Source organism: Pongo abelii, chromosome 13 (assembly GCF_028885655.2).
Source record: "Pongo abelii isolate AG06213 chromosome 13, NHGRI_mPonAbe1-v2.0_pri, whole genome shotgun sequence".
NCBI lineage: Eukaryota > Metazoa > Chordata > Mammalia > Primates > Hominidae > Pongo > Pongo abelii.
The window spans coordinates 129,522,178-129,543,438 of record NC_071998.2 but is presented as its reverse complement, the minus strand read 5'-3'; the positions used below and the strand labels follow the sequence as shown (position 1 = coordinate 129,543,438).

Here is a 21,261-nt window from a genome sequence, read left to right as displayed (position 1 = left end):
CCCAGGTTCAAGCAGTTCTCCTAACCCAAACCCTAGCCCTAACACTACACAAACCCAAACCCGAACCCTAACCCTAAACCCTAACCCTAACCCCTAAAACTAACCCTAACCCTAACCCCTAACCCTAACCCCAACCCTAACCCTAACCCTAACTTCTTAATCAACCATACTGACTAATGAAGTAAACATGAGTAGGCCAGGTGAGGTGGCTTACACCTCTAATCCCAGCACTTTGGGAAACTGAGGCGGGCAGATCACCTGAAGTCAGGAGTTCGAGACCAGCTGGCCAACATGGTGAAACCCCGTCTCTACTAAAAATACAAACATTAGTTGGGCGGGGTGGTGGGTGCCTGTAATCCCAACTACTCAGTAGGCTAAGGCAGAAGAATCACTTGAACCCGGAAGGTGGAGGTGGCAGTGAGCTGAGATCACACCACTGCACTCCAGCCTGGGCGACACAGCCAGACTCCATCTCAAAAAAAAAAAAAAAAAAAAAGTAAACATGAGTGTTTAAACCTGAAATTTTTTGCAACTGGTATGTGTGTGATACACACACACACACACACACACACACACATAGGGTTGGAGAATATAGTAGGGTAATATTCTGTCCAGTAAACTCTTACGAAATTTCAATGGTCAATTGTGCCCTTTGCCTTTCATTCTGCATTGAGATTTTTTCTTTACTGATTATCCCAAATATGGACTCTGCTTTTATGTATCTATTTCCTTGATTTATAAATTAAGGGTGATTCTCACATATGATCTACCAAACTTTTTTTTGTCTAAAAAAAATCACGTTAGAACATTTGTGTTGTTAGACATCATAACCGCTGTGACTTTAAGGATCTAGGTAGACAGAATCTTAGAGTATTTGATAAGAGGGTGTTGGATGTGCCTAGAGTTCCCAAGGCCCCCGAGAGCCTGCTGTGTCCCTGTAGGTGGAGGCTGCAACGCAGGCAGCTGGGCTGGGCTGGGCAGGAGAGGGCAGCAGGTGGGAGCGCTCAGGGACTGGGGGCCAGGTCAGTTCTGCGACCCCTGTTCTGAGGCCAGTGGGAAAACATCGTTAAAGTTAAATAAGGAGAGTGATGGGATGAGACTTGTTTGTAAAGGAGAGTTTTGTCGCAATCACCCTCAGGTCTCTGTGGGGTGTGGGTGGGTCTGTGCTCCTCAGGGGGACTCGCTGAGCAGAGCACTGCCGAGGCTGCAAGTTCCCACCTGGGGTGCGGCGTCTGCATCTGCCCAGGGGGAACCGCTGTGCAGACCCAGCCTGGGGGCAGCTCTGCTCTTCACCTCTGCGAAGGCTCCAGAAAAGGAAAACTGGACTCAAATGGAAAGAGACATTTTCCACCCAGCCGGCTGCGAAGTGAAACGGGCCTGCGGACCCGACCCTCAGGTAGAAACGTGGCCTCCTGCGCTGGGGTCACCTGGTGCTTACCTGGGAGGGGTCCCTGTTTTGGGTGAAAAACACTGGGGTGTTTTCTGTGAAGTTGCGGATCTGGCTCAGCAACAACCGCTGAGGAGTCTGAGAGAAAAGAGAAAGAAAACTCCACACTACCATTGCAAATTTCCTGAAAGTGTGGAATTATTGGGAAGTAAGCTACTTTTTGAAACAACTGTGTCAGTTCCACGTCCGTGAAGCAGATACGACAACAAACTCCACTGTGGAGGCCAAGCCCGAGGGGCTCCAGCTCGGCAGCAGCCGTGAGCAGCTGGGGGCTATGTCTGTTTTGATCATGTCAGTGTTGATTATTATGAGCGGGGACTGCGGGGCCGCGTGGGGAGCACGGGGTTTTATATTAACATTTTTGTATTGAGGCAGTGCATTAGCATTACAGGTGTTTGTTACCTGAGCACTGCGAGTGTCATAGTCGTATTTCGGGAGTCATATCTGCTTTAGGAACGATCCGTTTGTGTTCCAAGGCTGCGGTGTGGACCTCGCACTGCGCCCGCCTCGCCTTGGGTGGGGAGAACCTCAGTGCACAGGATTCAGAGGGGCTTTTGGTTTCCAGTTTTCCACACCGACCCCTCTTACTGGTCTCTGACCCTCAGTAGTCAGGGCTGCAAACAGGAAGGATTTTACTCACCGTGGCCTCGAGTTGTCCCAAAGTGAGGTGGTGCCCCCCGGGTCTGTACTGAGGAGAACGCGGGCTTCACCCTCGCTTCGGCCCGGTGTGGACGCCCTGCTGGCGGCCGGGGGCACTGCAGGGCCCTCTTGCTCACGGTGTCATGGCCTTGCGCCCCCTGCTGGCGGCCAGGGCACTGCAGGGCCCTCTTGCTGCCGGTGTCATGGCCTTGCGCCCCCTGCTGGCGGCCGGGGGCACTGCAGGGCCCTCTTGCTGGCGGTGTCATGGCCTTGCGCCCCCTGCTGGCGGCCGGGGGCACTGCAGGGCCCTCTTGCTGGCGGTGTCATGGCCTTGCGCCCCCTGCTGGCGGCCGGGGGCACTGCGGGGCCCTCTTGCTCACGGTGTCATGGCCTTGCGCCCCCTGCTGGCGGCCAGGGCACTGCAGGGCCCTCTTGCTGGCGGTGTCATGGCCTTGCGCCCCCTGCTGGCGGCCGGGGGCACTGCAGGGCCCTCTTGCTGGCTGTGTCATGTCCTTGCGCCCCCTGCTGGCGGCCGGGGGCACTGCGGGGCCCTCTTGCTCACGGTGTCATGGCCTTGCGCCCCCTGCTGGCGGCCAGGGCACTGCAGGGCCCTCTTGCTGGCGGTGTCATGGCCTTGCGCCCCCTGCTGGCGGCCGGGGGCACTGCAGGGCCCTCTTGTGGTATCACGGCCTTGCGCCCCCTGCTGGTGGCTGGGGGCACTGCGGGGCCCTCTTGCTCACGGTGTCATGGCCTTGCGCCCCCTGCTGGCGGCCAGGGCACTGCAGGGCCCTCTTGCTGGCGGTGTCATGGCCTTGCGCCCCCTGCTGGTGGCCGGGGGCACTGCGGGGCCCTCTTGCTCGCGGTGTCATGGCCTTGTGCCCCCTGCTGGCGGCCAGGGCACTGCGGGGCCCTCTTGCTCCCAGTGTAGTGGCGGCACGCACCCTGCTGGCGGCTGGAGACACTGCAGGGCCCTCTTGCTCCCACAGCCACCTGGCATTGAACAGTGACAGTGTGGCCAATACTGTGCTAAGCTCATCTCAGTCATTCTCTCACCACACCCTCCAACGAGCCTGTGAGGCCCAGAGAGGTTAGGCGAGTTGCTGGTGGTCACACAGCCGATAGTGGCCAGGCTGGAACTTGGACTCAGGTTCCCAACTCTCACCCACCAGCATGTGCTGCCTCTGAAGAGTTTGGGATTCCCCTTCAGGGTAACTGGGAGCCACGAGTGATTTTTAAGGGGGGTGGGTAGCACAGTCTCAGTGCCCTAAATCCCCAAGTCACGCTCATGGAGAACCACTGCGTCCACCTGGGAGAAGTGGCTGGTCTGTTTTCAGGGTCTGACCCTGCTGGCCTCTTCCTGCACCACTTAAAGTTGGACCGCAGGTTGTTCAGCGCTATCAATTCTGCAAATTCAAACTGAAATGGAGCTAATACTGGGGAGACCTGATGTCCCAGTTCTTGTCTAACTTGAAAGATTTTCACCAAGAGGCAGTACAAAGATGGCAGATAACTTCATTGAAAAGAAATATAGTGTAAAGAGCTTATTGTAGAAACAATAAGTATGCCTCAAGGGAGAAGTGGGGCTGATCTGCAGGAAAACAGCCCCAGGGTCCTGAGCAGGGAGTTTTATGTTGGACTTCTTCACATTCCTCAAGTCTCCACTTATTTTCTTTGTCTGGTTTTCCTGCTCCTTCCTTAGATCCCTGACTTGCCCCACCTAGGCTTGTGGGACCCCCTCACTGTTGGTTGACACATACGTGCAGTGATCAATGTCATTCCACTGCTGGGGCTGGGCTCCTTCCTGCCACTCCAGGAAGGTCCTGCAGTGGTCATGTCTGTACCTACTGTGCCTGCCTCTTTCGAATGTCCTTCTCTGCCCTAATCTGTACTTATGGTGCCAGGTTTCTCTTAAGAATGTCCCCTTTGTCCTTATCAGCATGTAGCTAGCAATATCCTAATATTTGAACTGCAGAGTGAATGATTATTGGGGCATCTTAAGAGGAGCTCTGTGCCCCAAACTCACACAGCCTCCCAGAACCTCCTCTACCCAACCCCAACCCTAACCCACCGCTGTAATCTTAACCAACCCTAACCCTGATCCCCAGGGAAGTTGAATCTGTCTCCTCCTGCCAAGTGCCTCCCTTGATCCTCACCACACTCTCAAAACCTGATCCCACACTTGCATTGAAAACAAACTGCAGGCCAGGCGCGGTGGCTCACGCCTGTAATCCTAGCACTTTGGGAGGCTGAGGTGGGCAGATCACTTGAGGTCAGGAGTTCGAGACCAGCCTGGCCAACATGGTGAAACCCTGTCACTACTAAAAATACAAAAATTAGATGGGCATGGTGGTGTACACCTGTAATCCCAGCTACTGGGGAGGCTGAGGCAGGAGAATCACTTGAACCCGGGAGGCAGAGGTTGCAGTGAGCCGAGACTGCCTCACTGCACTCCAGCCTGTGCAACAAGAGCAAGACTCTGTCAAAAAACAACAACAACAACAACAACAACAACTACAAACTGCAGTTCTCACTTTCTTCTGACCCCTCCTAGCAGTGCACCCCAGGCCCACACCCTTGCATATACCAATGGCAGCATGGTGGGGTTTCGTTTTTGATTTTTTGCTAAGTTTTTATTTTAATTCAAGGACTTTGCTTCATACAAAATGTCATTGTAGAAACAATAGCAGAATCCAAAGTTTGGCTGATAAATATTACTCAGGCAGCAAACTAGTCAATCACAGAATTTTTTTTTAAGTAGGTCCCAGTTGTGTTGCATGGTTGGGACTTTTTTTTTTTAACACTTCTTAAATATAAAGTTTTGCAACAAACCTTTGATTTATATCAAATATAATTAAAAATTAACAAATGAATACATTGTATCAAAAAGTACGAAGGATATACATCATCATGCACATACTTGTATATATGTATATATGTATATATGTTACATGCACACGTAACTTGTTCAAACTACAGCCACTGCTTGACTGGTTCCAGATGCAGACAACTGGGTGATGCATTTCAAATTTGGCAACTCACTATGAGATTCAGGGGACATATATGATAGCTGGAGAAGACACAGTGAGAAACAAAACCCAAAGTCAGGAAAACAAGACATAATGTCTCCTTTCCCCGCTCCCTGTAGTTTTCATCAATTCCAATGCCTAGAAGAGTCTAGACAAGCCAGCTAGGCTGTGTGGGTTTAGAAAAGTGGATTCTCGACCCAACACTGCCTTGGGAAATGGCTATGGTTCTGCATGGAATGGACACATTTGACACCCAAGATAACATGGGCTGGGGGCGGGGGAACAAGAGACAAAACGTCAGTGTCAAAATACACATCCTTCTACTTTGCAACATGAGCACAGTGATCACATGCACAGTCCGAGATTCCTGGTTTATTCTATTGGAATAAAATACTCTTTTATCTTTAAAGTTTCAGAGTGTTGTGCCTTCAGGTAAGGAAATTCTATAAAAAGGTTTGGTCACAATCATGCTGAACCCCGAGACCAGGCAGCGGTCTTGTGTGTTTTATTTCTATTAAATGTGTCTTTTGTTGCATAGCCCTATGGGTTAATGACATCCACACACTGAACACACCTGCACAGGCACTGCATTTCCTGTGACACAGACACACACACACACGCATCACACACAATTTCTTTGAGGAGAATCATGGGGTAGAAGCCAAGAATCCAACACAGATCATCTGGAATTTCAGAACACGGAGGACACACCACCAACAACTGCTCTAAATGCTCCCTTTCTTCACAAAACAAAGGACCTCCCAGCATCTTGTGCACCTTGGACAGTGTCCTGAGCGTGGTCTTTCTCTCCTGAGCATGGCCATGGGGGTCAGACCTCACTTGACTGCCTGCTCCCTGTGTCTGGCGCCAGGACAGTGCTGGGCATCAGGTGCCCGGCCTCAGCAGCAGGAGCCATGTCCTCCCTTGGTCACTTGCTCTGAGTTTCATTCCAGCTGGGGCTTCCTCCCTCCTGCCCTGACAGCCCCACATCCAAGCCCCCAGCCAATGTCTCCCTCCTTCCTGCCAGCCTTTGCCTCTCTTCTGCTGTATGTGGAAGGAAACCTATTTCACACACCACAGAGTGTGCCCTGAGAATCAGATGCAGAACAGACTGAAAATGCCTCACACAAGCACATGGTCAGCTGCCCTGTGGCTTCCTTGGAAACCCCTTCCACTCGTGGGAGGAGGACAGCAAATGGCTGCCTTGTTTGCCACCATGCCATCCAGTGCTCTCCACTGGCAAGGGCTTGCTACCTGGCTGCCATTCCGAGTACTTTTCACAACATCCTGCGGTGGTGGATCCCGAGGCCTCGCCTCACACCACAGTGCCCAGGAGCCTGGGTGTGAGGGCCTGGCGGTCAGGCACTTGGTCAAGAGCAGCAGAGCCAGGGGCCGTCTAGGGTCCACCTGGACTGGACAGGGCTGCACAGGGAGTCTCCGCGCATAAGCCACAAAGACACGTGGCAAAAAGCTGACATCTTTCTTTCACAGGTTTGATTTTTTAAAGTTATGTGAACATTTCCTTCCCCATTTTTCTGGTTTTCTATTTTTTCTACATCAAGTATATAGAAGTGACAAGAATGAGAAGTGTTGCAATTAAAAATCAAAACCACAGCAAGAACACTTTCCAACTCGGTTCCTGTGGGGCTGACGGTGTCCAGGGAGGGACAGAGCTTGTCTGAGTGAGCATTCACTGACACTGGCGGCTGCACAAGCCACAACTGCGTCCCCCTCCCCATCCCCTCTGTCCCGAGGTCTCGGCGCACTTTCAGGTGGGCCCTGCTTCTCTGGGCGGCACGGCCGCGTGAAGGGTGCTCCCCACAGGACGCAGAGCTCCTCACAACGGCTCCAAGCACCCACGCCGGATGCTGAGTCCCAGGACAAGGGACTTGGACTCCTGGGTCCTTATCAGCCACATACAGCAGCCTGCAGTTTAGGGTCTGGTGTGTGGTACGAGACCCAGGAAGGCAGGACAGGAAGGGGACAGAGAGAGCCGCATCCTCTAACAGGGCTTTATTCGTCGTCTAGAGTAAAAGAGGGGAGGAGGGGGAGGGAGGGGCCGCAGGAGCCTCACCAAGGTGGGCGAGGCCTCCCCCCAGGGCCTGCTGCCCCGTGTGGATGATAAAACTCATCCACTGGAACACACGCCTGCTGCATGCAGGCGTCCGAGCGGTCACGGTGCAGCTAGCACCAGTGGTCCTGGTCAGGGTGGTGGTAGCTGTGCCGTGCTCGGCCACCCGAGCTGAGTCCCAGGGTGCAGTGGTAACCGTTGGGCACGCGGCGGAGAGGGTGAGACTGGGAGGTCAGGGAGGACACGTAGGAAGTCCTGGAGGAGCGGCCCGAGTTGGTGGCCACAGCCTCCTCGAAAGTGAGCGTGTCCTCAGGCAGGGCATGGACAGAGGCCTCACTGTCCAGACGCTGCCCCAGGTAAGGGTCAGAGCCAATTCGAGAGCCAGGGGCCAGGGGCTGGCTGAGGGGGTCTCTCTGCAGCAGGGCGTTGTGTTCGGAAAGCCCACGGCTGAGGCGGCCCGGGGAGAAGGCAGGGAGGCTGGTCTGAGCCCCGGCGAAGTGGATGGGTGAGGAATTAGCCGTCTTGTAGGTAATGCTGGGGCGGGGAGTCAGGGGCGTCTGGGGGAGCTGTCTCCGCCCGCCGCGGCCGGGGGTGCTAGCACCAGATGTTGACAGCAAGGGGCTCCCATTCACGGAACCACTGCCCTACACGAAAATGGACCAGAACAAATCAGAGATAAAAAAAAAAAAAGCGGAACCAACAGACAGAGCACATCACACACAGGTGCCTGGGGGGATGGGAGGAGAGAGGGGGGCAATGGGGGACGAACTGGGCTGCGGTGGCCAGGGAGGCAACAGGCACCTGTGTGCGGGGGAGGGTGATGGTCAGAGTCAGGCCCAGGAATGGGGTTGGGGAGAGCAGGTGATGGGAAGGGACAGGCTGGGGCCAGGGAAAAGGACAGAACAAAAGCCCAACAATCACAGTCAGAGAAGGAGAGTTAAGAAGTGACCGAGAGAGAGGTGAGTATTTGGGGGCCCAGGTCCGAAAGTGGATGAGGACGCAGAACCACCATCCCAGGGTGACCCAGGCAGGAGCTTGATGAGAACACAGCTGGGGTAGGGTGCAGACGTGGACTCCGGGACAGGGCACAGAGGGGGCGCCGGGCCCTTGGGGTTGCTGGGAATGACAAAGGGCAGCAGCGAGGCCCTGGGGAGAGGGAAGAGCCTGTGGGACAGGGGTGCTGGGCCAAGGAGAGGCAGCTGGGCCCTGACCTCCCCACCTATTCCTCTTACCTGTGGGTGGGATCCTGGCTCCTGGCCAGCTGTTGGCGACGTGGGGTGGCTGCTGAGGGAGGGCTTGGGCTTTGGGGGCTCACGGCCCCCGAAGCGGTCGCAGGAGTAAAAGCGCTGCTTCTCCGAGGAGGAGGATGAGGGCTGCCTCCGCTCCTGGGACCGGCCCCTCTCCTGCCGGCGCTCTCGTTCCCGCCGGCAGCCTGTAGGCCCCTCTCCCGGGGGCAGCCCCGGCCCCGCAGCACTGCTTGGTGCTGGCCAGGGAAGAGAAGAAGTTAGCACGGCCAGGCCCAAGGCAGGGACCCCTGACCCCCGGGGCCAGCAGGACAGAATTCAGGCGGTGCCGGGGGAGCCTAGGGTGAGGGTTAGGGCCTGGGCCTCAGTCCCATCCTGCTCTCGCTGGTTATGGGGTCATGAGGCCCACAAAGGAAGAGGGTTCCCCGTGGGCTGCTTGGACCCCTTGACTCAGGCCACTGCTCCCTGAAGGGCTCCCTGGGCCCCACTGCACGCACCGCCATCCGTATCGGCAGACAGGCTGGGCCCCTTCTCCAGGGACCTCTGCTTCCTGTCCCTGCGGCGGTGGCAGCGGTGGTGGTGGTGGTGCGGCGCCTGGCTAGGGGGTGGGCGGTCCGGGGTGGTGCTGCAAAGATGAGTCCCACGGGGCCGCTGGGCCAGCGTGGAGATGGAGCGCTTCATGGGGCTGGCATCTGTGACGGGCTGTGGGCAAAGGATAGGGGTGGGCAAAGGACTGAGAGTGGGCCTAGGGGAGGCACCAGGGTCAGCGGGGATGCAGGCATGGGAGTGGGTGGTGGAACAGGCCAGACAGCAGGCCCACACGTCCCCCATCCTGGTCTCACAGTCAGAAGGACCCAGGCCTGAGATGGGAGCCCAGGAGGGCAGGCTGGGGGCAGACAGTGCCTGAGTCCCCGCCCCATCCCATGTGTCGTGCCAGGAAGAGAGAGGTGGCTGGCTTGGTTGGAAGAACCCTGAGTGGAAACCAGAGATGCCTCTGCTGGCTGCAATGGGATCACTCTGCCTGGTGCGTCTGGGGTGGACTGGCTTCCAAGCTGCTTCCACGGCCAGAATCAGGACCTGTGAAGAGACCTGGAAGGGGTGGGCCCTCCCAGGTAAACTCACCCACAGCTGCCAATGCATCACGTGTGTGAAGGAGGAGGCCCCAGCATAGGCTGCAGGGAGGCTCAGCCTGCACCCACCCACCAGGCAGCACCCAAGAGGGTACAGCTGGGCGGGGAAAGAGACAAGGGAGGAAGGACAGGTGGGAAGAGGAGAAAACCCTAAGAGGGAGGAGAGGCAGTGAGGAGAGGAAAAGAGTTTGCTGGCCACAGCAGTGGGATGGGAGACGAGCCACAGACAAGGTTCAGATCCACAGCTCCACAGCCCAGGTCGGCCGAGGGACAGGGCTGGCACGGGGGCTCCGGTCACTTTTGGCCAACTGAAGCAGGCTCATGTTGCAGGCGAGGCCCTGCAGCTCCTCCGAGGCCTCGGAGGTCGGGGCACAGTGTTCCCAGATTGGCCTCAGAGGGGCGACCCTCCCAGTGTCCTTGTGGAAGGAGCCTCCCCCGGGAAACACATGGGGCCAGAGCTTTCTCTTCCTGAATCCAATGTGCATGTCCCAGAAAGAGGCGAGCCCAGCAAGGAGCTGGGTAGAAAAGTAGTCCAGGGACTGCCCATGAGCAGGGAGGATCCTCCGCAGAACCACAGGCGGGAGAGGGGACTGAGGTGTCGGTGAAATTTTCTGGAGAGTGGGGGTTGTCTCAGGGAGTAGAGCCCCGGAAAGGAGGAACAGAACATGGCAGAGCCAGACTGGGGGCCCCTACGCCCCATGGCCCCTAACAGGAGGCTGAGAACAGGCACAGCTGTCATCTGCTGGACCTGACCCACCCTCTGGAGAAGCCTCAGGGGCTGATGGCGTCCAGGCTGCACCTCTGTTGGCGCCCAGACAGGGCTGCCCGGGGTGCCTGCTCCCACCTCAGCAAAGAGCTCCACACATGGACCCCAGCCCTCTCCACTCCAGGTCTCCTCACCTGAAGGAGGCCCAGAGCCACACTCCCACTTCCCCACCCCCCACTTGCCCAGCCCAGGGCCTGGACCCTCCCAGACCACCTACCTGAGTCTCGGCCGCAAGGCGGGGCATGGAGGCTGCTCGACCCTGGCTCTCCAGCCCAGGCTGGGGCTCCCCATCAGGGCCCCTCCGGGTTATGCTCTGCATCTGAACGTCCACAGCCTGTGGATACAGCACTCGCCTAGTCCCACCACACAAGGCACCGCGGACTCATCTGACCCCACCCCGGACTCACTCCATGAGGCACTGGCGTCTCACCCAAATCCATCTCAGTCTCACCTAACTCCCACTGCTGTTCACACATCCCCCATCCTAGTCTCACATACCCCCCATCCCTGTTCACATATCCCCCACCCTGGTCTCACACGTCCCCCACCCCAGTCTCAAAATCCCCCATCCCTGTTCACACGTCCCCCAACCCAGTCTCACTAGCCCCTGGGAGTGCTCACCAGTGCTCCTGACTGCCCCACAGGGATCTCTGTGGAGTGGCCACGCTCCAGGGGTGGCCTGGCCTCGTGGGGTGCATCCTGGGTCCTTTGAGTGCCCCAGGAGACAGACTCCTTGATGCCACTCTCTTGGTTTTGTCTGTGGCAGAGAAGACAAACAGATTCCTATAGGGTCAGAGGCTGCAGGTGCCTCCCCAATAGCCTCGTGCTTCAACCTGCCAGGCATCTCCACCACACGCAGCAGAGGTCAGGGGGTTTGGCCACCCTGTTCTGGGCTGAATTGAGCCCTCCTTTGGGCACAAAAGCCCCAACGTGGCCTGTGCACGCTGGACCCACGCAAAGCCTCATCAAAGGACATGGATCCAAAACAGGGTCAGAGCAGGAAGGGATTCAGAGTGGCAGACAGGATGCGGAGCACCAGCTTACAGCCCACAGTGCTCAAGTCTGAGGGGGGCCTGGGTCCGTCACCCCCTCCTCTGGACAAGAGGCTGATCTGTGAAGTGGGAGCAGGGGTTGTCCTTGCCGCACAGGACTATCCTGGGAAGGAGTGGGGCCACATGTGTACAGCTTGCATTAGGACAGCAGCTGAAGAAGTCCTGCCTATGCCAGCAGACAGCAAGAGAAGCTGTCATGGAGAGGACGGGCTGGGACAGATGAGGGTGAAGCTGTCATGGAGGGGACGGGCTGGGACAGGGGGTAGGGGGCCTCGCCCGGGACTCTTTGGGCTTCCTCCTCCAGGGGCTTCCTCCCTCAGGGGTCCCTTGCTGGTGGCTCCTCCTTACTTCTCTGACCCCCCACCCCAAGCCACGATGAGCCTTTCCATCCCTCGGCTCTCTGCTGGGGTGCAGCCTTCTGGCGGAGGCCACCCCACACATGCTCCCCATACGCCTGCCCCAATAGCCCCACCTGGAGATACTTCTGCACTGGTATTTCTCATCACTTGTCTCCTAACTGGCATGGAATGTGTTTGGGTGAGTGCTCATTCTCACATTCAGTGAAACACTGAAGACTACATTCTTAGTCATGCAGGTTGAGTGGCACTGATCACTCTGAGCTCAGAATGGAGCCTGATGGTCTAAACGGACCACACCCTGACCACAGCAGTGGATGCAGAGATGGCAGAAGGACATACTGGTGGTTGCTGGGGCTTCTGAGAAGCCCCATCCTTTGTCTTCTGAGAGTTGCAAGCAGCTCTCCTTCCATGCTGTCTGGGGCACTGCAGCCCCTGCTGGCACCAGGCACAGAGCAGCCGCAGTGGCAGGCTGGTGCTGAGAGGAGGGGTGGTTAGGAGAACCGGAGCTGGCTCCTAATGCACCACCAACCCTGAAATAACACCATGTTCAAGGCCAGAGGTGTGCTCAACCTGCTCACTAAATGGCTCAATAAATACCCTCACCAGACCCAGCCTGAGTGGGTGCTCTCTGACTTGGAGTTGTCATTGATTTAGGTAGAAACTACCATCACAGAAATAACAGAAGCTCAATTTCCTGCTGAAAGCCTGGCTTAGATAAACCCCAGACACCTCACTATCTCCTCCCACCTGCACATACAGTCAGAATCAGGACTTTAAATGCAAGGAAGGTTTTCAACAGCATGCTGAAAGCAGTGTGGGAATGGGCGGCTGCCAGGGGCTCGGGAGTCAGCCCCCAGGATCTGGGTCCTGAGATTTGGGAGCACACTTTTCTGGACTACAGTGGGAGGGAAAAAGTGATGGTTCTTTTAAGTCACCTGCTTCTGGGTGATTTGTTACCAAGAAATATTGTGGCAAGAGTTAAGTGATACAAAAGAACCTTACCAATTTGTTTACAAAATATAACAGCTTCAGAAATCAGTACCAAAGTGGAGATCTGAGAGGAAAAGTGCCTTACAGGGTTAGAAAGATCAGAGCGTAGAAGGCCATTGACAGAAAGGGGTGGGAGATGGAGGTGGAATCTCAGCATCTGCTGGCACGGAGGGCCGATGAGGAGCAGGAGCAGGGGCCTCTTGTCTGAAAGGGAAGCAGGTGCATGTGTAGGGAATGGGACGTGGTGGTCTAAGTGCTGTTAGGAAGGTGGGTTCAACGAAGCACCTGTCTAATGTCACAGGAAACAATTTTAAAGTCTGCCACAGAAACCCAGCAAAGCAAGAGCCCTGACTGCTCTCAGGCAGCAAGTACAATGAGCATCTGTAGCAAAGCCAGCCCCTGAGAACTGAGGTGTGACCTGGGGGCTCTCTGTCCTTGGAGGGTTGCTAAGGGCCCAAGTGCAGGGTCGGATGGCAGACATGCCCCTCAGGTGCCTCCAAGCTGGTGAACCCAGAGGCCAGTGGAAGTGAGGGCCAGGGAGGCCGAGGAAATGGGATGTCTGCTTCCCCCTTTACTGTCTTTGGACCTCCTCCTGTCCAGCTATGTCCTGCATCTGGATACTCACATGGCCCCGCCATTGCTGAGGGAGGTGGAACTCTTCTGTCGAAGGAAAACCCGGGCTCCTCGGAGCACAGCCGGCTGTGTCTGCTCCAGGGTGGCCTTCAGAGGGTGGAACAGGGACACAGGACCCATCTGCAAAGGAGGCAAAGGGAAGGGAAAGAGCTCCAATGGGCCTGCAACGTGGCCTCTGACCTGCTCTGACCACATGGCATGGGGCAAAAGCCAGGTCATGTTCAAGCCCAGCCTAAGGGCTCTTTCCCCTTAGCAAGGGGCCGCTTACTTTCCCTAATATGTCCCTAAATATGAACCTGTGACCAAAACAGTGAAGCAAGCCGGGGGACCCTTACAGCATCTCCTCAAAACCTTGCCTGTCAGTGACTTCAGGAAAGCCATGTCACCTCTCAAAACCTCAGTTACCCTGTCTACACAACTAGGGGATTGGACCAGATTACAGGTGGCAACAATATTCCATCTAATCACCTTGAATTGGCTGCTGGGGGTTAGGGTTAGGGTTAGGGTTAGGGTTAGGGTTGGGCTGAGCAAAATTCTGAGATTTCAGGGCTGGGGAAGACTGCTGGATGGACTAGTGATGTCCACCCCAGGTGTGAGAATGGAAGGTGTGGCCTGAGCACCACATATTCTCCATCTGAGGGCTGGGCCAATGTCCCCAGCAGCCCTGGACACCTAGACAATTTTCCAGCAGACAGACTACATATGGTCACCGAAGACACGGCTGTGTGGGAAGGATGACATCGGGAAGATGGGCCCCGAAATCATCTCAGTCAAAGGCAAGAGCACAACAGACAATGATCCTGAACCTATCTATCTGAATTTCTTTGCTCTCTGTGTGAAGGGAAAACAGTTCTCCTTTCACCTCTCCAAACAATCCTCCTCAAATGGTCTTCACATCTTCTTCTCTTCCACCCCGTAACAACCGTGACACTGCCCAGCCCAGCCCTCATCTTCTGGCCCTGAGTGCTGACTTTCTATGTCAGGAGCTGCCCAGTACCACCAGCTCATGGAAAGCATAAAGGCTGTGTGTAGTTTCTGACTTTGGGGGCCACAGAGGTAGCTGCAAGAATCTTTCATCTTCCTTCTCCTGAGATACTTTTTCCAAGAACTGTGTGCATCTCCCCTGTCGTCAAACCCCGGAAGGATGCCAGAGCCTCGGAGGCATCACAGTTTTCCTGGAAAACTGAGGGCCGCCAGCTACCTGGGAGAGGCCTCCAGGAGCCTGCTGCATCTGGTCTCTGGTGGTTTTGTTCTGCTTGTAGAAGTCGAATATCATCAGAGCTGCATAAACCTTCCCCACTGTCATCTCATCAGCTGGAAAAGAACACAGGAGTTGAGATTCGGAGAAGGTGGCAGAGGATCCACGGAAACAAGGGATGGAAGTAAGGTGAGGAAACAGCCACCCCTCCCTCGCCCCCCACAAGGACTCCTGGAAATGCACTGGGACAGACGGCTCTCAGGCAGAACACGGGGCTCAGCCACCAGGAGTCTGGCCTACCTGGGGCTCCTCCAGATGCTGACATGGCCCTCCTGGCTGCCTTGACTCCTCCTGAGGCCTCTCAAGGCCGGGCTGAGGCCATCCCCACCTGCTTAATGCAGGGCCCTTCCTGTGTCTCCTCCCCAGAAAGTAAGATGGAGTTGGGCACCTCCCCGCGCTCCCTCACATCTCCCACAAGACGCAGTTGGGCACCTCCCTGCGCTCCCTCACGTCTCCCACAAGGAGGAGTTGGGCACCTCCCGGCGCTCCCTCATGTCTCCCAAAAGACGGAGTTGGGCACCTCCCCACGCTCCCTCACGTCTCTCACAAGATGGAGTTGGGGACCTACCCGCGCTCCCTCACGTCTCTCACAAGATGGAGTTGGGCACTTCCTGGCGCTCTCTCACGTCTCCCACAAGGAGTTGGGCACCTCCCCGCGCTCCCTCACATCTCCCACAAGGAGGAGTTGGGCACCTCCCCGCGCTCCCTCACATCTCCCAAAAGATGGAGTTGGGCATCTCCCCGCGCTCCCTCACGTCTCCCAAAAGACGGAGTTGGGCACCTCCCCATGCTCCCTCACGTCTCTCACAAGACAGAGTTGGGCACCTCATCGTGCTCCCTCATGTATCCCATAAGATGGAGTTGGGCACCTCCCTGCGCTCCCTCACGTCTCTCACAAGACAGAGTTGGGCACCTCATCGTGCTCCCTCATGTATCCCATAAGATGGAGTTGGGCACCTCATCGTGCTCCCTCACGTATCCCATAAGATGGAGTTGGACACCTCCTGGTGCTCCCTCACGTCTCTCACAAGATGGAGTTGGGCACCTCATCATGCTCCCTCACATCTCCCACAAGATGGAGTTGGGAACCTCATCGTGCTCCCTCACATATCCCATAAGATGGAGTTGGGCACCTCCCGGTGGAGTTGTGCACCTCCCCGCGCTCCCTCACGTTCTCACAAGATGGAGTTGGGCACCTCCTTGCGCTCCCTCACGTCTCCCACAAGATGCAGTTGGGCACCTCCCCATGCTCCCTCACCTCTCCAAGATGGAGTTGGGCACCTCCCCGTGCTCCCTCACGTCTCTCACAAGGAGGAGTTGGGCACCTCCCTGCGCTCCCTCACGTCTCCCACGAGATGGAGTTGGGCACCTCCCCATGCTCCCTCACCTCTCCAAGATGGAGTTGGGCACCTCCCTGTGCTCCCTCATGTCTCTCACAAGATGGAGTTGGGCACCTCCCCGCGCTCCCTCACCTCTCTCACAAGATGGAGTTGGGCATCTCACCGCACTCCCTCACATCCCTGTGGGATCCCCTCCTGCCTTTCCTCTGGATTTTAACAAATAAATTCCACACACCAGGAGCTCAACACAACAAACCCACGCTCATCTCCGCGGCTCCTCTGCCACCCAGGGCTCCCTTGGTTGGAGCTGAGCGCAGACTCATGAGGAGGCGAGCCCACCTCTCCAAGGCTGCCTGCCCTTCATCCCTCACCCTCACCTCCACAGCCCTCTAGCCACTCTGGGTGGGACAGGAAAGGTGGGGGCTGGGGGCATTTCTCACCCTCACACTTACGCTTATGGGGTGGTACCAGCAAGTCCAAAGTCTTCTGGGGCAGATTGGCCCACACAACGGAAATCTCCTTCCTCAACTCTGCGTCACACTGATGCTGCTTTGTCCCAGCTGCACCAGGATGATGGTGAGGAAGGGGAAAAGACAGAGATGTTAGGAGCAGCCCTGCAGCTGCCAATGGGGCAGAGCTGGTGCAGGTGGGGAGTTGAATGGTGTAGGCGGAGATGGGGTACAGACGGTGCTGGAAGGAGGGTGCAGTGGGAACAAACACTGATGCAGAAGCTGCTCACAGCTCTCCCTGCTGCGAGTCTGCCCAGAGGAGGAGGCAGGTGAGCAGGGCAACCACCTCATGTGCACGTGTGTGTCCGACGTGTGTGAGCGCGCTGTGTGCATGTGCGTCCATGCATGTGCACTGCATGTTCGTGTGTGAATGGGATGGGCAATGGGGATTTAGGAGGAAGATGGCAGCACTCCAGCCATTCATCTGTTCATTCAACAAAAAACCCTCAAAAACTTCCCTTCTGGAGTTGACGCCGCTTTAGTCTACCAATAAAGCAGTAATAAGTAAAAAAAAAAAAAAAAACAAAAAAACAAAAAAAACAAAGTGTACTGGAGAGTGCAAAGTGCCAAGGCAGGAGAGCAGAGCAGGGAAGGGGAATATCAGCAGGGCTGCGGCTGTGGACAGGACAGCCATCAAAGTCTCCCGAGGAGGCATGTGTGCCCTGAAGGTAAAAGGAGCCCCTGAGTACACTGGCCCCGCTGTGTCACCCAAAGGGCCAGGGAGGCCTTGGGGCAGGGTGGATGGAGGGGGTGGGAGGGAAGGCAGTGGAGGGTTTTGAGCAGAGGAATAAAATAATTGGATTCACCTTTCTTAAACATCAGGTTTATTAAGATACAATTCACATGCAGTGAGAGTCACCCTTTTTCATTTTCTATGAACTTTGGTAAATTCATACACCCATGTACCTAGCACCATCATCAAGGTATGCAACAGCTGCATCACTCCCAAATTCCTCTGTGCCCCCTTGAGTCAACCCCTAGTCCTATTGGCAGCCTCTGCCACCACTGATGTGTTTTGGGTCCCTATAGTTTTGCTCCAGAATGTCACGCCAATAGCATCATACAGCACACTGGCCTTTGAATCTGGCTTCTTTCACCCAGTGTGGTGCATGTGAGAGTCCTACATGTTGCTGCACGCAACGGTAGCGTGTTTCCTTTTACTCCTGAGTATTCTTTAATTGTACGAATGCACCATTTGTTTATCCATTGCCAATTGATGGACATATGAGTTGTTTACAGTTTGGGGCAATTTTGAATAAAGCTGTAAACATTTGCACGTAGATTCTGTGTGGATGTATGTTTTCATTTCCTAAGTGCAATGGCTGGACCATAGAAGTAACTGCAAACTGTCTAAGGGGCTGCACCATTTTCTTTTCCCACCGGGAACATGTAGAATTCCAGTTGCTCTGCCCTCTCAGCACTAAGTATTGTCATTCTGAAAAGTATTTTGGCAACTATAGTAGAGTGGAGTGTAATCTCGTTGTGGTTTTTTTTTTTTTTAATTCTGGATTTGTCTAATGATTAATGACATTGGGCATTTTTGCATGTGTTTGTTTGCCTTCCATATATCTTCTCTGATGACATTTCTGTTCAAATCTGTTGTCTGTTTTGGTTGGGTTATTTTCTTAGGGAGTTGTGACAGTTCTTCATATATTATGAATACTAATCCTATAGCATATATGTGTTTAGCAAATATGTTCTCCAATTTTAGGCTTGTCTTTTCATTCTGGTTTTTTGTTTTGTTTTGAGACAGGGTCTCAATCTGTTGCCCAGGCTGGAGTGCAGTAGTATGATCACAGCTCACTGGAACCTTGAACACCTGGGCTCAAGCAATCCTTCCGCCGTAGCCTCCTGACTAGCTGGGACCACAGGCATGTGCCACCATGCCCAGCTAATTTTTTAAAATTATTTTTTGTAGAGACAGAGCCTCACTTTGTTGTCCAGGCTGGTCTTGAACTCCTGGATTCCAGCAATCTTCCCACCTATTCTCTCAAAGTTAATCAAAGCTGGGATTGCAGGTACAAGCCACTGCACTTGGCCTCATTTTTAAAAATATCTTTTGTGGCGGGGCACAGTGGCTCACGCCTGTAATTCCAGCACTACGGGAGGCCAAGGCGAGTGGATCATTTGAGGTCAGGAGTTCAAGACCAGCCTGGCCAACATGGTGAAACCCCGTCTCTACTAAAAATACAAAAATTAGTTGGGTGTGTTGGCATGTGCCTGTAATCCCAGCTACTTGGGAGGCTGAGACAGGGGAATCGTTTGAACCCAGGAGGCAGAGGCTGCAGTGAGCTGAGATTGCACCACTGCACTGCAGCCTGGGCAACAGAGCGAGACTCTGTCTCAAATATATATATAATATGTATATATATCATATAGCAAAAGTTTTACTGTAGTTCAATTTGCCGATTTTTTCCATTTGAGACGGAGTCTCGGTCTGTCACCAAGGCTGGAGTGCAGTGGCACTATCTTGGCTCACTGCAACCTCCAACTCCCAGGTTCAAGCAATTTTCCTGCCTCAGCCTCCCAGGGACTACAGGTGCACACCAGCAGGCCCAACTTTTTTTAGTAGGGACGGGTTTCACCATGTTGGCCAGACTGGTCTCGAACTCATGACCTCAGGTGATCCGCCTGCTTTGGCCTCCCAAAGTGTTGGAATTACAGGCGTGAGCCACCAACGCCTGACCTTGTGTTTCCTATAAAGGTTTCATAATTTTAGATTTTACATTTCTGTCTACAATCCATTTCAAGTTATTTTTTGTACAGGGTAAAAGGTATGTGCTATGGATCAAGCTGTCCCCAACTCCAGTCCACATGTAGAAGCCCTAACCCCCAGATGCGACTGTATTTGGTGACAGGGCCTGTAAGGAGGTGATCAGTTCAAGGAGTTCCTAAGTGTGGGGCCCTGATCCACAGAATCAGTGGTCTCATAGGAGACACCTGGAAATCCACTTGCTCTTTTTCTCCCCCTGCACACACAGAGGAAAGTCTTTGTGAGGACACAGCAGGACCATGGCTGTTTACCAGCCAAGAGAAGAGGCCTAAGAGTGACACCCACCTCACAAGCACAAACTCTTGGACTCCTGGCTTCCAGAACTGTGAGAAATAAATTTCTTTTGTCTAAGCTGCGGCATTTTCTTGTGGCAGCCCGAGCAAGCTAAAACGGCATGTCAAGAATGTTTCTCCTTTTGCATAGGATTGTCTAAATTTCTCCAGCATCATTTGTAGAAAAGATGATCTTTTCTCCATTAATTGCCTTTCCAAGTTTGTTAAAAATCAATTGACCGTATAAGTGAGTCTATGATACATGATTGATGAAGCTTTCCTTAATTCCTACTTTATGTAAAATTTTAAAAATCATGAATGGATGTTGAATTTTGTCAAATGCTTTTTCTATATCTATTGAGATAATCACATAGTTTTCCTTCTTTGATACAGTAAACTATATTAACTGATTTTCAAACACTGAACCTAACTTATCCTGGGGTAAACCTCACTTGTGTCATCATATATTATCTTTTAAAATATATTCAGTTTGGCCGGGTGCGGTGGCTCATGCCTGTAATCCCAGCACTTTGGGAGGAAGCTGAGACGGGCGGATCACGAGGTCAGGAGATGGAGACCATCCTGGCTAACACGGTGAAACCCCGTCTCTACTAAAAATACAAAAAAGTTAGCCAGGCGTGGTGGCGTGCACCTGTAGTCCCAGCTACTCGGGAGGCTGAGGCAGGAGAATGGCATGAACCCAGGAGGCCGAGCTTGTAGTGAGCTGAGATCACACCACTGCACTCCAGCCTGGGCAACAGAGACTCCGTCTCAAAAAAAAAAAAAAAAAAAAAAAATTCAGTTTGCTGGATTATGTTGAAGATTTAAAAAATCTATGTTCATAAGGGATATTCATCTGTAGTTTTCTTTTCTGGTCATGTCTTTGTCTAGTTTTGGTATCAGAGCAAAATTGGCCTCTGAAAATAAAATAAGTTGGAAAATATTCCCTTTTTCCACTTTTTGGAAGAGTCTATACAGAATTGGCATTATTTCTTCCTTAAACAGTTGGTAGACTTCAATAAAGAGGTCATTTGGACATGGGATTGTCTTTCTTGGAAGGTTTTTCCACTCTAAACTTAATTTATTTAATATATATGGTACTATGAAGCTTTTCGGTTTTGTTTTTTGTTTTTTTTGAGATGGGGTTTCACTCTGTTGCCCAGGCTGTAGTGCAGTGGCACCATCACAGCTCATTCCTCCTACCTCAGCCTCCCCAAGCAGCTGGGAGCACAGGTGTTCACCACCACATTCAGCTAATTTTTTAATTTTAATTTTTTAATTTTAATTTTTTAATTCAGCTAATTTTGTAGAGCCAGGGGCTCCCTGTGTTGCCCGGACTGGTCTCAAACTCCTGAGCTCAAGTGATCCTCCTCCCTCAACCTCAAAAACTGCTGGGATTACAGGCATAAGCCAGGGCACCTGGCCTGGTTATCTTTTTTTTTTTTTTTTTGGTCCTCTGGTGTTGAAACTGAGGGTTATCTATTCTTTTTTTTTTTTTTTTTTTGAGACAGAGTCTTGCTCTGTCACCCAGACTGGAGTGCAGTGGCACAATCTCCACTCACTGCAAGCTCTGCCTCCTGGGTTCACGCCATTCTCCTGCCTCAGCCTCCCGAGTAGCTGGGACTACAGGCGCCCGCCACCACGCCCAGCTAATTTTTTGTATTTTTAGAAGAGACAGGGTTTCACTGTGTTAGCCAGGATGGTCTCCGTCTCCTGACCTCGTGATCAGCCCGCCTCAGCCTCCCAAAGTGC

At 53.8% G+C, this 21,261-nt stretch overlaps 1 protein-coding gene across 6 annotated transcripts in view; it reads right to left on the bottom strand.

Moving 5' to 3' along the window:
• Positions 1-4,676: 4,676 nt before the first annotated feature.
• CACNA1B (calcium voltage-gated channel subunit alpha1 B) overlaps positions 4,677-21,261 on the bottom strand; it is a 247,192-nt gene continuing 230,607 nt past the window's right edge. For 2 of the 6 annotated variants that reach the window (XM_054520931.2, XM_054520932.2), the window contains exons 33-40: positions 16,408-16,515; positions 14,559-14,671; positions 13,350-13,477; positions 10,945-11,080; positions 10,541-10,657; positions 8,925-9,129; positions 8,416-8,666; positions 4,677-7,827 (exon numbers count right to left, since the gene is read on the bottom strand). In XM_054520931.2, coding sequence (XP_054376906.1) covers positions 7,297-7,827; positions 8,416-8,666; positions 8,925-9,129; positions 10,541-10,657; positions 10,945-11,080; positions 13,350-13,477; positions 14,559-14,671; positions 16,408-16,515 — 1,589 coding nt within the window. In that variant the 3' untranslated portion in view covers positions 4,677-7,296. Of the gene's footprint in view, positions 7,828-8,415; positions 8,667-8,924; positions 9,130-10,540; positions 10,658-10,944; positions 11,081-13,349; positions 13,478-14,558; positions 14,672-16,407; positions 16,516-21,261 lie in introns of those variants that run through there. The other 4 variants (XM_054520928.2, XM_054520930.2, XM_054520929.2 and 1 more) reach the window with 3 other exon arrangements.